This window comes from Pezoporus wallicus, unplaced genomic scaffold (genome assembly GCF_028554395.1).
Source record: "Pezoporus wallicus isolate ANWC-B61680 ecotype Strahan unplaced genomic scaffold, APGP_CSIRO_Pwel_v1 contig_8047, whole genome shotgun sequence".
Lineage (NCBI taxonomy): Eukaryota > Metazoa > Chordata > Aves > Psittaciformes > Psittacidae > Pezoporus > Pezoporus wallicus.
The window spans coordinates 2,164,104-2,181,308 of record NW_026639548.1 but is presented as its reverse complement, the minus strand read 5'-3'; the positions used below and the strand labels follow the sequence as shown (position 1 = coordinate 2,181,308).

The window sequence follows — 17,205 nt, the reverse complement described above, 5'->3', positions numbered from 1 at the left end:
GACGTGCACCTTTTTACCTGATGTCCATTACTAAGGCTGCTTGTATCTTCATGCTCAGACATAATTCCCTATGTACACCGCACCTAGCAAAGATTGCTCAGGTACGTCTGCTGCCAAGAACAGATCTGTGCTGCCCCCATTTCCAAATTTACTACCATGAAAAAAAACACCAATATGAAAATTAGGTGAGATTCTTCACCAGGAAAACTCATCTGTCTCACAATTCAAGTGAATGAGCAGCTTATCCCAGCATACAATTACTTGCATTTCATCCTCAGTAATAACTGGGCTTTTGCTCTGGTTCCTTTTTCTGCTTTAAAGAACGAAGCACTGCCAAAAGCCTACTATTTTATCTGCATAAACAGTTTTTATCCTTATAAACAATTAGGTTGATTCATCAGAATCCTGAATCTTCTAAACAAAACTTAAAATAATAGTCCATTGCCTCACTTTAAACCATTTCAGAGACAAGCAAAGAGATTCAGAGAAGCCTAATTCAGGCAGAGGTGAGTACAAATTCACAAGTCAAGATGTACCCTAGACCCAGGAGAGAGATCTAAAAACATTTCAATACCCACCATAGCTGTGCTGGTAAATATTCCTTATGCAGAACTCATTACTAATTGGTTTGTGAAAGCAACTTTCTGGACAGAAGCAACCCTGATTTAAATGGGAAATGGCAACCTATAGATTATCCGTCAGTATCTGTTATTCCAGAAGTGCTCATGGGTGAGGATGAGCATTATCCCTCTTGTCCCTGGAGGGACACAGCTATATATGGCACTGAAGGACAGGACTGGAAGACCGAGAAGACCACCCAGGACTCATTCTGTGAGAACCCAGAAATCCGGCTCTCAACAGTGTTCTCCATTGTCTCTCTACTTTTTCTTACTTTCAGCCTCTATCATACTCTTAATACTCAAAATTCACACTGAGATATTGCAACAGGTAAAAACTTCAACCAGTTTCAGGACAGAAAGGCCTATTAATGTAATCTGCTACATAACACGGGCCGGGTGACATGACCCTTGCATTCTACTACAGATAAAAATTTCCTCTCTCTCCCCATCTGAAAGAAAATAGATTTTCTTCAGTTGTATTACTGGAAAGAAAAAAAACCCTGCTATTTTCTCAGTTCCTGGTCTTTATATGAGAGAGAAGTAAAATGGTACCCAAGAACGGATTCTGTCTATCAGAGGCATATAGACAACATCCGCCTTTTCTTTTTTTATTGCCTGACCTCTGCAGTATCACAGCTTCCCCAATTTTGTGAATTATTGTTATTTTTTATATTATTACAACTGCAGGAAGTTTCTATATAGACTAAAATGGATCACAGCTATCAAAAAGCATTTGTTACAACATTTTATTATACAACGTGAACAAAAGCACTGCAATCATAAGAATCATTTCAGGAACTGTATGCATTTAAGGACACCAAATCCTAGTACGAGGACTGCATCGTAAATTTAATCCAAGTCTCTTATTTGTAAGCTACTATATTCAATTCCTTTTTTTGCTTATCAGTTCCACTTGATAATGTCCAACAAATATATCTGAGACTGATAAGTGAGTTCTTTCTCTGGTTGACTCAATATCCAGACATCACCAGTTCAGGTTTCTTACCAAGCATCATCTTGAGCAAAGCCTTTCAATCCTCCCCAGTCCAATTTATCATTCAGCACGCAAAGCACATTAAAAGATTTCCACTGGATGTGTCTGGTGTTAGATCAGACTATCCATCCCTCTTGTCTGCTTCAACTACAAACGCTCTACAGCAAGGGTGTCTAGAAGTACACAAGGCACACAGTGGTGACATAGCTGTGCCATGAAAATAACCACCTGACGTTTAGCAACAACTTTATTTATAAATAAAGGTTTATTTACACATGTAACCACTTCCACTGCAAACATCGTAAGAATTACTACTCTAGTCTTGATTTTCTTGTATCTTAATCACAAGAGCAGGATTATCACAGCATCAGGTGAGTCTCATTTTGACTGTCTCCTCCAACATTCCTGATTCTAATGAGCCATCTGGATGACCCCTTTCTCTACAACTGACCTTACGGCAGCTTCTTAACATACAAAGCAATGCCAGTAACAAACTGTAACTACATAAGCTACTTCCAAGGTGAAAGGAGAGCAGTGAAACTACTTAAATGAGCAAAAATACTAGCTAGGTATATTCCTGCGCACTCCCAAATTACTTGGTAACTGGTACATTTCTTGCCACACAGCTATCCCACAGTGGTGTGTGCAGGCAAAGCATCTTGGATAATATCAGGCAAGCTGCTGTTGTCATGCAACAGCAGCAGACTCAGGCAGGGAGCCCTCAGAAAAGCAGGCACAGCCATTCTACACCCCACCATGCATCATCCTCCATGACTACGCTGATAGAGACGTGACAGCAGAAGACCGAGTTATAGCAGGGAATATGAAGAAGAATAAAGACTTAAAAAGGGAAGCAGGGAGAGAGGGGAAATCACAAGACTTTAAAAAGAAAGAGTGAGAAGCTGGGGGGAAAGCACTAAACGCAGAGTGTTGAACTGGAGGAAAGAGGTGAAAACTGCAGGGGGGGAAAGAACCAGAAAATTAATATCAGAAGAATAAAAAAGGCAAATTAAAAACAGGAGAAGAGATGACCAAAAGGAAGAGAATAAGAGGCTTAGTGTGATGGCTTCATTATTCTCTGAAAGCTCCTTTAGTCCTAATAACAGGAGAGATTAAAGATATTTCTTTCAACCATCAAATTTTTAGGATGTATTTCCTCCTACTGTACCTCATTTCAAATGTAATTTCTGCAAATATTAAATCAGAACCAGGGGATGCTTTTGCATTGGACTAAAACTGGGATAAAGTCTGGAGTAGGCAGCAAGTGACATGGTGCTGAACAAGGCATCATGGCATGCAAGGAGATTTTTGTTTTCTTGTTTATTTGCTTTATATCAAACAGACTCTGCATGTTGAAATAAAGACAAGATATTCCTCCTCTGTGGCATTTCTACCCTTTCCAAGTTGCATCAAATGGCTTCCACTGAAGTTAGAGGAAAAACATTACTGAAGGTTAGAGTCAAAATTCCTGACCCCATAAACAGTGGGAAAAGTATGTTTCTGCTCCCAAACACAGTTATCTCCTGAAGACTGAGAAGGAAACAGAAGCACTGAAAAATCCCAACCCAGTCCTTGGCGTACTTGGGATTTCCAGCACCTTACAGTGGAGGTGTTGCCACGGCCAGGGCATGGCCAACTGCCCAAAATCCTTCTAAATTTTGGCGAGAGCACTGACATGGAACCACAACACAGATCTTCAAACCATGCCTTGTCAGAAGAACGTTTTTTGTTACCAGTCTCCTCATTCACATCTTCACCTTTCTGGGTCATTGCCCAGGAACGGAGCAGGAAGCCCAGAGTGCTGGGAGCAAACCAGCGGGATGTAAAGTAACGTGGCCCTTGCCCATTCTCTGAGATGGCCATTGCCCTTATGGAGAATCGTTTCAGGAGACAAACTCCTCTGAAGCAATAGAAAGCACATCCATGACCGTAGAACGCAGGCCAGCCAATGAAACGAAAGCTTTAGATATGAAAGCAAATTACAAGGCAGGCTCTCATGCTTATTGCGTGAACATGCTCCGATTCATTAATAGAAACCAGTCAATTCCCTGCGGTACCTGCTGGGATAACAGAACAAAGGCATCTGTACTGACAGTCATTGGTAAATGGCTAATCAATCCCTCAGTGCTTCTTAATTAGTGACTGCAGGAGACACTTTTAATTGGCATCTGATACTTGATTTGAACAGACAAATAAGCTGCCTCTCAACCCTTTTTCCCCTATTAACTCCACTGAAGCTCCTGAAGAACACTTCTGAAGACCAGACCAAATCACCAGCTCCCTGCCACAGACTTGCTTGGCACCCTGAAGTATTTTATCATGATTTCAGTGCTGCTGCTGCATTGGAACACTGCATATGCTCTACTGGTTGCTCAATACGGCTTATATTAATACAAGTCGTAGGCTGTCACTGTTCAGAGAGTAGGTAGTTACAAGGAATGCATTGGTTACTTTATAACTGGAATAATTTATTATTGAACAAGCAAGTTCAACAAGGACTATAAAATCAATTTATAATTTTTATGCACTTCATCTGGGCTGAAAAATGGTTTTGTTCTCCACTATTTTCTGGCCAGACCTCTTCGACAGAAAAAGGGAGAATAAAGCTTTTAAAATTGCTTTTTGGTCAGCAATGCACTCTGGAAATCAAGATTAAAGATGACAGTTTTCAGATGCATAAGTTATGCTTACTTTGGTTTACGGACCTAAGGCTACCACGGTGTCAGGCATTCCATCGTGAAAGAAAACCATCCGAAGGTGAAAAAAAGAAACACGCTTTGACAGAGTCAGCTAAAAACTTGGGTGATTTGCATCAGCTGAAAAGCTAGTCCAGTTGTTTTCTGCTTCAAATCACTGCCTCACAAAGGCATGGTGCGGGGGGGTATTAACAGTTTCAAGAGGAATGGCAGTGCTGGAGAAAGGAAACAAGGAGTACTGAACTCTTCAGCGGCTGTGCCTGCAATTGCTATGCAAGACACAATCTGCACACCTTTCCAGGAACGTGAAATCCAATTAACACAGTTCTGGGAAGACTCGGTGCTCTAGTTCTGATGAAGATGTAAAGGTGCAATGACAGATTGTAAGAGTTACCTGGGCCTAACACCCCTAAAAGCCTTGTTAACACCAGCAAGATTTACTCAGCATGTGTCTGGCTGGTCAAGCTGAAGAGATAGCTCATCATCCCCACTGACAGCGTCTGGGCTTTGCACAGTATCACCAGATCAGGGGGAAGGAGGAAGGCACAGATATCTGGCAAGATAGCCCATTACAGTAAAGTTTATTCAGGGTGTAACGCTAAGATACTGATCTCTCCTCATGCATCTATGAGCTGTTAGGGGATTAATACATCACTGTCACCAGACCGCCCTGCTCAAATCCAGATCCATTCTATGGTGCTGCAGTTACAGAACTAACAGTCACACCTGCTCCAGCACCCAAGCTATCTGCCACTGCCACTTTACACATTGTTTCACATCACACATATGCTTATTATTTATTAAAAGGCAATCTGAGTTATCCTTACCAATGATTAACATTAGTGCAATGCCCTCTGTTCACAATCAGCCCTTTTCAAGGCCTTGTTATTTACCACCAAACCAGTTCATCCTATCACAATCACCCTCTAATACTTTACAGTCTGAACTGTTGCATGGCTTGGAAATACAACTACTCTAATGTTTTTGATTAATTTCTATAACATTCAGCCTCTTGGAATCAAACATCCTATAAGGCTGCTGCACCAGCATCCCAACAGCACACAGTGGAGAAGAGTGACGAACATGGTGCAAAGCCAGTCACACACACGCTATTCCCTTCTGAACAGAACCTATTGCTGTTTTCTTCACCACGTAAAGGTGGAAATCCTGTGTTTGACACATGGCTGCTTCAGCCAGAGGGAAAGGAGATGAGAAGACACTGTTCCAAAGAACATGTAGCTCCAAAACCTAAAACTTTAGCTGAAGTTTGGCAGGTAAAGGAAGAACTGAAGTGTTGGGGAAGCTCTGACCCCAGAAGTCGGTGGCAGATAACAGGCTCACCCAAAAGTTCAAGTTTTGCAGGATCATTTATCACTGCGACAGCAGCTTGCAGTAAGAAAAGTTCAAACCGTGTAAAGCATCAGCACTACACAGTCTTTCTGCACAGGAGGAGGACACCTCTCTCCAGGTGTTTTAGCAGTGGATTTTCAATGTCCTACTTATCAAGCTATTTAACACAACGACACATCTGAGAGAGAGGCTTAAAACAGCAATCCACAAAAGATATAGAGGAAGATACCAATGTGAATAAGCCAAGCATTTTCTTCCCCCTTCCTGCTACTCATTGGCTTCCCCTTACTCAAATCTACTGTGCCTGCAAACTCTTCAATAGGGAAATACCCCAAATTCATTGTGTGCCTGAAGAGACAGTCTGAGAACTGTGAGAGAAATACTGAGGTAAGCTCTCCCATTGTGTGAATTTCAGAAGCATATGGGCCATCAATGTAGGAGGAAAGACAGCTTTATATGGAAAGGGGAAGGGATGGGGATCCTCATTTAGACTATTTCAATTTCCTTTTTCACCACTAAAGCAGACCTCAAATTTGTTCATCTTAGAACACTTAGCAGAGAAAAGGAGATGGGCAAGAGAAGCCCTGAATAGGAAGCAAGAGAATTTCAGAGCTATTCAACAGAAAAGTAAACAGTTTAAGTTAAATGGTAGATCTGTTACAAGAAAGGCTTTGGAGATAAACAAGCACAACCACATGCATTGCTATTTTCAAGTGAAAATCTCTGCTTCCAATTCCAGTTTGGAAGCTGAAGAATTGTTGCTGAAAGCAGAAATGTTACGGTTTGGAAGTGCCTTGCCCAGGGAAATGGCTGCTCTGGTTTGACCTCCTATGGACCAGAACTCAGCTGGACAACACCATCAATGACACCTCACAATTTCTCCTTATGCACAACCAAGAGGACAAAGGCATTTGCAAGAGTCGCCCAGCTCAGGAGCTCCAGGCAGCCATAACAGAGATTAGAAAAGTTATTCCACTAAATGGAAACGGCTACAAAATATACGACCAAACCTATTTTGTGAGGAGCGGTGATGAGTCAAGTCCCTTTAACTTGCACACAGGCACGTTTCTGCTGAAAGCCATTCAAGCTAGGGTCCCTGCTGAGCAACACTGGTCTCCCCACATGCTCTCACCTCCACGCTGCTCTGCTCTCTGCTTCAGTAACTATATGCAGAGCAAAGGGATCTGCATCTGTTTGGCAGGATGCTGTCGCTGGTCTGACAGATATAAGCCTTTCAGCAGAGGTCTTACCATCAGAGACATATCTGCCAGCTCTAGTCATCTTGAGAAAGACACAACTAGGGTATGGAATTATTTAACAACTCTCACTCCCAAAGTCCAGCTTTGTGTGTGTCCTTTTCAAATCAACCAAAGACTTCTCTCTACCGCTACGCCATTTAGATGAAATGGTGCAATGACACAATCGGCACCTGAAGGGAGGTCTGAACACTCTGAAAATGTAATTACTCCAAAATTGGGCAACGAACTGTACGAATTTTCCCCCATCAGATCACACAGAGCACTGCTTTTAGATTCAAGTGCAAAAGTAATTTCCTCAGCCTAGCTTTCCCCCAGCAGCTCACTGATGAAACTTCACAACTCTTAAGGGAAAGATTGCAGTGATGCTGGAAAATGCAGCTATAGGATGCAGACACGTGTCATGGCTTTAATCTGGCTAGCACAGGTTGGGAGCTGTGAAACTTCAACAGGGCACATTTTATAACAGACCACTGGAGCCCACCTGCAGGCACAGATACTCATGCAACACCCTAGAGACTGGGCCACATAACTGCCCTCAAGACCTAAACTGTTTAGAACAGAGCTGGCTGCAGGCACGCTGCACATCTTCAATCTCACCTCTAAATACCACATTAAACACTGAGGAGTAATGACAGTCTAGCACTGAGCAGACACCGAGACATTTCAGCATTGCAACGCACTTTGCCCTGACAGTTTTAGCCAGGGAAGGCTGCAGATGGGGGAATGATGCTGCATACAAAGTGGGATTTGTCTGTCATAGATTTAGGGTCTATATAATTTAAAGTCATGCACACTTACAGTGTCTGGCTTTGTTGTTATACTTTCCAAGGGCTTTTTAAATGGCTCCGAGAAACATTTATAGGGTGAAAAATGGACTAAGACCTGGACTCCCCAAGATATTTCAGCAATAATGGATTAAAAAATTACCAAGGAAAGGCTAGAAATCATTTCTTAAATAGTCTCAAAGGTAATGAAATAAAACCCCTTGAAAGACAAATAGGAACATGAAGGCCTGAATATTACTATTTCTGCTTTAATCAGGTTCCTGAGAGACCTAAATCCACTAATGCTAATTAGCAATAAACAATAATAGCACTTACATGACCTATTCAACTCCGAGATGTTACAGGCACTCATTTATAAGTGCATAGCAGACCAGTGAGACAGGTCCTACTCTTCAGTATCACCGATATTGGCTAAAATTGGAATTTCTATTCCGGGAGAAATGCTCACTGAGTGTAGCTTCTGGTCCAAACTGCAATAATTCTGTTGAAAACTTCATTTTGCAGGCATTTTTAAACACACTCTGCTTCATTTTAATTGACAAATCATGAAAATAATCGATGTCAATCAATATCAGGTCTGTTCCACAACTTTGCAGCCCTGTAAGCTGATCTTTTTCAAGTACTTCAACTCCATTTTTCTTTCAAACTCTAGTTTCATCTAACTGTCCATGCTGCAAAGTTCAGTTCTGATAAAGCTGGTTTTTATAGAAGAAAAATGTGCTGGTCCCAAAGAAACCGTTGCAGCTGCAGCAGGAAGGATGGGGATCATGGATTCATTTAGCGCCTCATTTTCCGAATCAAATACATCCAGGTATTATTCAGCTGCATTACCACCAAAAATGGAAGATTCAGACAGACCTGAGGAATTAGCAAGCATGAAAATAGCCTGAGCCACACAGGGACACAGGCAGCAGGGTGACATGCTCATTTTCAATAGAGAGTTGCCCCAGGAGGAAGTTTAATTTCAGCCATCCTGCTAAGCTAAAGGGCACTTCCATGTAACCCCTACCACGGGGAATTCCTTTCCTCCAAGCACTTGCCTAACACCTGATTGCTCTGCAGTGATTAGTAGCAGGGGCTGTTCACTTCTCAGATGCCTATTCAAAAGTTATTAATAACACACACACACAAATTAGCCTGTCTTAATTATGTCTCCATCAAACGCAATCATGCTGGCTTAAACGTGCAGCTCAGCCACCCTGTGCATCAAAGTGCAATCCTCCAAGCAAAATGTTTACCAAGGCGAATAACCCAGAGCAGTGGAAAACCAGTGTCACATGAAAAATTAAGAGCCTTGGTGTTTCTAAAAGCATTCCAAACAGTGGGGGAAAAGCAATCAAAACGCATTAGCAGAGAAGGGTATTCACACCTCCCCTCAACCCTGGTTTAAGCTATAAAAGCAAACGCTGCATGAGCAAAACAGATAAAGCCTGAATGGGCAGGATTCATTAGGAAACAAAATCGTAATGGGGAAAGCTGTGGTGCTTTCCCCCCCCACCCCTGCAAGTTTCAGTTCAGGAAGCGGCCACTTACAAACAAAACACTCCAAAAATCCTAGCAAGGGATGACATCTCCTTGTCTTTCTTTGAGTAATGAACCTATTTTCTTGTTCCTGGAAGATAAGGCAAGTTTTGACTATGAGAAATACAGGAGAAAGTTCTCTATTATAGGTATAGGTCAGCTAGAGAACAGAGGCAGAAAATTGCACTCCAGCAGTGATACAGAGTTGTGGAAGATAAGTTTTCCAGATGCCCTGCTACACTCTTTTTCATTTCTGGAATTTCAAGGGCAGGTGCCAAAAGACAAGGCTCTGATGGGTGTTCATTCATTTCATAGATAAAGGGAATGGATAGTTTATTTACCAGAATAAACTATGCACTGGTAAAAGGCTACTCCCTGTTCAGTAACACTGGCAATTGGCAATACTTTCAATTTCTCTTGCATCCTTACTGTTGGATTGGGAGGAAAGTTGTACTGGGAGGAAAATCAAAAGACAGCACTGATGCGAGGAATTGTCCCTTTCTGCATAAGTATTTAACAAAAAAGAAAGTCCCAAAACCAAAACCAATTTCACAACATAATGAAATATAAAGCACGTCCTGGGTTTTACAAAAGCCTCCAGAACCAAATTAATGAGACAACTCTATTTAGAAAGAAAAAGAAAACTTCTGAAGTATTTGCAGCTTCCTCCTGGTTTGGATGTCTCAGATCACACACTGGTTTTCTGTTTGTTTCTTGTCTAACACAGAGGGTTGAGATGTTGTTTAGGCACATTCTGCCATCAATAACCATCCTCAGCCATATGTCACTGATGCAATTCCAGATAAACTTTCCGAAGTTGAACAGTGTTAAATAACGATGATTCCTTGTTTTCCTCTTTCTATTCACTTGGCTCTTGCATTTGACAATGACAATATCATAAACAACTGTCTCCTTGTCATCTGAAGAACTCTACTTGGAAAATTCACCCTTTTCAAATAACACTGTATTTGTAGCTATGAGGCAGGTTTATTTATACTCTTCCTTTCTTTTGATATTGATGAAATACTATTAGCCCTTAAGAAACCATTTGTGACTCAAACAGCAAAGGATTTAGTGATGCCCTTGATCTTCCTAAGCAATCAGTCATAAGCACAGATAAGCCTCACACCCATGCAAATTTAAGTTTTGGTATTCTTACTCGGACATAAGATGCTGACGTTTTCGTAACACTTGTAAGATTAAATCCTTCCTTCATCCTCGGAAACCAGGGAATAATCCACTGCTAGGGTAAGTGCTGCCCTTCATACTCACGTTAAGTACGTAGCTCCATAGCTGCTCTGTTCAAGTATCTTACCAGAAGTCAGGTTAGGAGTGACAGAACCTCACTATCACATACCTCAAGGTCTCCATCATCTCCTGTATTGTGCCCATGCTCTTGATCCTGTCAGGACCAGCCCTCACTTCTGCTGAAAACCAGGAAGGTAATATACAAATATGACACTATCTGACATACGTTAGATCATGTAGAGCACATACCTAATTAGAAACTGCGTTAAGTGACATGTTTGCAACATGCTCTCTCCCCTAAGAGTGGATGACACATCAGCCACGTTCCTGAGCACATCCACTGACTGTTTTCCTATGGAGGCAGTTCTGAACTCAGAAACTGCCTGTGAAAGCTTCAGTTCCTCCGGTTTGTCTTACTCTCCTTTCACTCAGATACCACCAGAATTTGCTCAGGAAGCCACGCACACTTCTGGGAAGAGGCACCAAGGACAACAGGACTTGGGGAATGCATTTTAACACCAAGTAATGGTGTCTTTCCATTAGTTATTTTCTTGGAACTAGTCACACATCAGCAGCTGACACTCCGTAAAAACAAAACCAAGCTAAAGTCTCTGCTCTGATCTCTTTACAGTACAATTCCAGATAGGGAATGAGCACTCCAAATTTATGCAGTGACATATTTCGAATGTTGATGGCTCTCAAAGGTACTCTGCATGGCAATTGCCCTTTTGTTTAAGAAAAAAAAATAGCAAAACTAACAAAGCAAGAAGTATCACTTTGGGCCACTTCTAATGCAGTGAATTACACAAGTCTGAATGAAGCTGGAACGTATCCCATAAGGATGCATTAATTCCGCATACTCCAAATCCAGCAGCGTTGAACAGATTTATCAGGAACAGACAATTCAGACCGTAAGAGTGATTTAAGATGGTGCACCACAGGGGCACGTATGCTGAGCCTCTCCTTAACTGGCTAATTTTTTTCAGCTGAGCTATCACTGACTCCGTCATATTTCATTCCTGTAGAAACCCTGCTTGGAAACAGCGTGAAGGAGAATGCCCCTTTCTGTGCCTCTGTGAAAGAATCTGTTACAAGTTGCCTTGCGGCACAAGATGATTGCAAGTATTGGCAATGCTGTTCTGAAGTCCCTACCATGATACGCACAGAAACAAAGAAACACAGTTTTAACACCTTGATTCTGAGCAGGGAGCACCAACCAAAACCTTGGCGCTGGTTCCACAGTTAAGGGTTTGCCCGATCTTCCTTCAGAGCTCAGAGAACACCCAAAAGGCTGAAGACCTCCTGCAAATCCAGAAACCTTCAGGAAACCCTCAGCTTTCTCACCTACCCGGGCAGCTCCAGGGCCACACTGTGAACAAGGCTAACTGGCTCATTTTAACCACAAGCCCCTGTGTGTGGGCAGTTCTATCACGTCCATCATCAGGGTATTGTTTCCACTTAACCTTCGCATTTCCCCTTTCTCACAACTGATACAGGTTAGAAAGGCCAGATTTAGCTGACTGTTCACAGCATTTATCGATCTGAAGAGGTTATTACGATAGACTGCAAGTTCACAAAGTGTCTTGCACTCCAGCTCTGATTTTCATAAAGCTACAGATTTTGATTACTGCTGCCCTGTATAGGTGCATTGAGCTAATAGTTGCAATGAGCTACCCAATTCAGCCCAGCTAAAAGCAGAGCCCCAGTGAGAACTCTTATTAGAGTGCTGTCTCCTCTGAGCATTGCTTAGCATTTTGCCTTTGTAGAAATACAGGTATTTAATTATGCAAACAGAGATGAGGCAACTTCACGTTGAAGAGCTATAGATTCAGCTACACTACACCAGTGCTGGTATCTGGATTGTTCAATATAGATGCAGCCCAAGCATTCAACAATCAAGTATCGTCCATGAAGTATCTGCGTCTCACCAGAGCACTGACAGGATCCCCAGAGGACCTCACCGATGCTACCGTTCCTCCTTTGATCTAGATCAGACTGGCAGCCTGCTGCAAAATAAGCTTGGGCTATGCTCATGGCATTGCTGCTGTTACCTCAGGAAAGCCCAGCCCTACTGATATTCATCATTTCTACCCACCAAAGCAACGAAGAAGCAGTCTTTTTAACATTTCCCATTGAGAAGGCCAAGTAAAAAAGCTCAGGTATAGCAACAGTTCATAGAACTGCACTACAAGCAGTGTACACGCATTAAGCTTTGGTGACAGAGCAACAAGGGATGCTTGGCATTCAAACCCCAAGCCCAATACAGTACTTCCTAGGCCTGACTTCTGGACAAGCTGTCCTTCCTTGTGATACTCCTCCTTTACCTTGCTTAAGATGAGCCCCTCAATGCCACATGGGCAGAACAACCCAGACACTGAATTCTGCCTGAACATCTTTGATGCTTAATGGTGCTCAAGCCATTTTCATCAGTGCAGTTTTGAAGTACAGAAACAATTTAATTCAGATGAAGTTACAGCAAGGAAAATTAAGATTAATCCCTTCATGTGTCACACCCACAGTTGTCTTCCTTCCAACAAGGATATCTATCAATACTACAACAGTTCAAGTTAACAAAGAAAAAAAAACCCTGACACAATACTACTTTGATAAGAGATTGTAGCTAGGTTGGTGACCAGGACTGATGATCTTTAACATTCTTACCTCTATTGGGCCATGCTGGGCATAGAGTGTCAACTTCCCTCTCCACATGATTACAGAACTGGCTTATAATTCAGCACACAGGGTAGGCTTGAATGCCACATATCATATTTTTCTTTCTCTTATCGTGATATCCATGGGTCTAGCAAGAGATATCAGCTCCACCTAACACACTGCTGAGATTTTCTCACATAGTTACTTAGATAGATAAATCTCCATCCCCAAACAGCTACGACACTAACAGGATGAAATACTAGCCTATACCATGATTGCCTCTCACTGTATTTTACCTTGTGTCTTACATGGTATTTTTATTCGCTTGGACAAAAATACTATAAACTAGATTGGATTTTCCTGAAAAGACAAAAACACACACACCCCCTGAAGGATTGCTGTGGAACATTTTCCCTGTGGTGATCAACCTGCACTGGAAGATGTTAAGGTTTCTGATCACAAGACTTCTTAAAACCCCTCAACTGTGCTCACAGGAAAGACACAAATCTCCACTTTTATTTGCTTGGTTGGTGCTTTATTTTTCTTTCAAGATTCTGCTGAGTCTGCTTGGCTCATGGCCAAGGGATGCATTTTGCCTCTCTATTTGTAAGTTAAGAATGGCCATATTCAAGTTGATGGGGAACAGGATGGTAGAGAAACAGACTATTAAATAAGCCCATTTCCTTAGCAACAGTCTCTCTTTCTCCAGCACTTTTAAAACCCTGGTTTTCAGTACCAGTCCATGCTGACACAAACATTCTGCCTCTTGACCTAAAGCAGATCAGAGCTGTGTCAACACCAAGCATCAAATTCAGATGGGGTAAATTGCTCTGAACCTCACTTCCTTATAACCTGCCCTTAAGCTGCCATTGCTTCATATTCCAGGACAAATCACTAGCCAGAGGGACCTGTAGCATTTAATGCGGATGAGCCTTGCCCCAGAGGGCACCTGGACTTTTACAGTACCTTACGTGTTACCCAACCAATGACATCCCTAACTAAGGCCAAGTGAAAGCTTAATCCTGAATGTGACTGGTTTCCAAAAAAGAAGACAATTATCCCCAAGCAGACAGTGTACCTGGTCAGGATACAAAAGTTTCTGTGCTTAACACAAAGCCTTTGGTAGGAACGGAGACAGTATTTCTCTGCTCCTAGGGCAACTAATCAGTGCTCAGAGCTGTGTTCAAACATCTTTCCCCAATGCCAGATATCTCAGCTACTGCTTCACACTGAACTTTCCATAAACCTAAAATCTGTAATGTCTGTCTCTACAACTTAACAGAGCAAAAGCTAAATCCCTTCTCAGAAGGGAAACAAAGTGATCAAAACACAAAGGGATGTAATTAAGGAACAAGTCTTCATTTATCAGTATCATCGCTAGGAACAGGTAAAACCCCACAAGGAGGTCCTAAGAGTCAAGTACTTACACAAGCCTGATCAACCCTTAATCACTCCAGTCCAAACAATTGGAAACAGATGCTCCAGATCCCTAGTCACCCCCTTCACATGTGCCAGGTGATCCCTGACCTAGCACTAACAGAAGACTGCACCTTTTATGATTGGAGATGAACTGCTCACAACTCAAACCTGCGCACCAGTGGCTGCAGAGCAAGGCACAGGACTAGGGAAATGAACAGCGCTGCCGCAATACAGCAAACCTTTCACATGGATCCAGGAGCCACACTAAAGCCACACTGTTCTGCTGGGCCTCCCCACTGGATCTGCAACTCACTAATTACCAGATCAGTCTCAGGACTACTGGCACTAATTAACACTGCAGTCTAATTAATCAGAAAGCCAGATTCCACTGAAGAGCTTTTGTGCAGCTATTTCTGCCAGGTGCAATGGAGGAGGGTTTTCTGTGGTTGGGTTTGGCTTTCTTGACAGCTCATTCTGCTCTGAACTAGCAGCAAGATTAATAGTCTTTGACAGGAGTAGAATTGATCACTTCCTATTAAACAGCTTTCTGTACTTTTTAGCATTGCTCTTGCCAAACTCAAGCACGTACCTTCCCCCTGGCCTTGTATTTTACTCTCACAACAGTGTTTTTTCCACATGACAATAATCAATATGTTAACTGTTGCTTGCCATAGATCTTTCCATCTCTAGCCTATGAGCAGCTTGAGCTGAACAAAGGAGTCATCCCGTGATGAATTTTAAAGACTGAGGTATCTGCTGTGCCTCCAGTGCTGGAACTAAACTCAGCCTGCCCACAAACTCATGTTAAATCACAGCTGTGCTCTTCAGTTTAGCTCAACTATCACTTCTTCAGGGACAATCACATTTCTTTCACTGTGCTGATGGCGTTTCAAGGACAAATATGTTCAACTTGGCCTTGCAAGAGGTCAGGACCAAGTGCAGCCCCGGACTTTACAGGAGTCTAAAATACTCACAGCAGAGTGCAGATTCTCTGCTGCCCAGGCACCAGGTAGGTATGAATGTCACTGCTAACACTTCATGTGAAACCCTTTCCCTCTCACATACTCTAAATGGACATTTGGCTTCCCAGACACCACTCTTTCCCCCTCAAACATGTGAAACTCTGCTCCTATGATGGTAAAACAAAAGACTATTATGTCATACTGCCTGGCCTCCTGTATCTCCCCAAACCTCTACTTAAACAAGCCGAAGTGGACAAAGTACCCCTTCTGGAACATTCTCAAATTGCTCTCCGGACAATATTAATTTAGCCACATGGGAGAGAACTTATTTTTACCAAAGCAGTGATTTTTGGTAGATGTGAATGAACATGAGTACTGGCTACCTGAACTAAAAATAAACTGTGAAATACGCAACAGACCATAAACACAACCTGCCTTTAAATAATCCTCCTTCCATACTGTAGCTCCTCCACATCTCTATGCAGGGTTATCATAATCCTTAGCCCTACAATCTATTATTAAGGTGCTTTGTTAGCTGTTTGTACTTTGTACTGCTTAAATAATTCAAATGCAAGCAACTAGAACATTACACCAACCTACACTAAAGAGGCTTACAGCTGACATGGCTTTAAGCAATTACAGCACAGTTCAGTCACACAGTATTCCACCAGTCCAACACTTTAAGTCCCCATCCAGCAGGACTTCAGGCTACAGTATCCTACCTGATTCTATGGAACAGAAGGAGATCGTGCCACCAGTGACCAGTTTGGAAAAGTACACGCATTCAATGAGATGAAATCCAGGTAAGCTCCAAGGTAAAACCCAGCAAGACACCCTCCTGCTCTGGCTGTTCTGGAAGCTCTGATTCTCTTAATGACCTGCAGGTGCTGAGCAGGTCTTAAATACAACAGGTAATGTGGCAAGTGATAGTGCAGGGCTGCAAACTAGCACAGGGCTTAATCCTGACACTTTTAATGAGTCAAGACAAACAAAAGTTAACCCTTATCTTGCTGGAATCTACACAGGGTAATGCAGAATAGGTTGGGCTGGAAGGGACCTTTAAAGGTCATCCAGTCCAACTCCTCTGCAATGAGCAGGGACATCAACTAGATCAGTTTGCCCAGAACCACATCCTGCCTGGCCTTGGATGTCTTCAGGGTTGGCACACCTACCACTTCTCTGGCAACCTATGCCAGTGTTTTACCACCCTCACTGTAAAACATTTCTTCCTCACATCCAGCCTTAATCTCTTCTCTTTAGTTTAAAGCCATAACCCTTCATCTTATTGCAACAGACCCTGCTACAAGGTCTCTCCCCATCTTTCCTCTAGACCCCTTTTAAGGCTGCAATAAGGTCTTCCTGGCATCTTCTCTTTTCCAAGCTGAACAACCTCAACTCTCTCAGCCCAAAACACAATTAAGTCCTCACTGGCTGTATGCTTAAGAAAACTTTCCCAGTTTTAAGACATTAAAACCTAAATGCATCTAAACAGGCAAAAACTTGTAGAAATGAAGCTCTTTGTGCTTCAGTGAGCACAAGGAGGTAAAACCAGGACACCTCATTGTCCTTTTCCTACCTCTACAGCTGCACTGAGAAATGCCAAGCACAGATAAGCTTCAACATGCAAACATCAGCAGATCCTTCACCAAACGCATGTTAACCCAGATGCTTTTAAACTTGCACGAGAATAATTTAATGC

At 42.4% G+C, this 17,205-nt stretch overlaps 1 protein-coding gene across 3 annotated transcripts in view; it reads right to left on the bottom strand.

The window, feature by feature from the left end:
• The window catches only part of GALNT9 (polypeptide N-acetylgalactosaminyltransferase 9), a 225,748-nt gene extending 209,387 nt beyond the window's left edge, over window positions 1–16,361 (bottom strand). Inside the window, exon 1 of one of the 3 annotated variants that reach the window (XM_057414838.1) lies at window positions 16,229–16,361. In XM_057414838.1, the coding sequence (XP_057270821.1) occupies window positions 16,229–16,290 (62 nt within the window). In that variant the 5' untranslated portion in view covers window positions 16,291–16,361. Of the gene's footprint in view, window positions 1–17; window positions 129–16,228 lie in introns of those variants that run through there. The other 2 variants (XM_057414840.1, XM_057414839.1) reach the window with 2 other exon arrangements.
• Window positions 16,362–17,205: the final 844 nt, after the last annotated feature.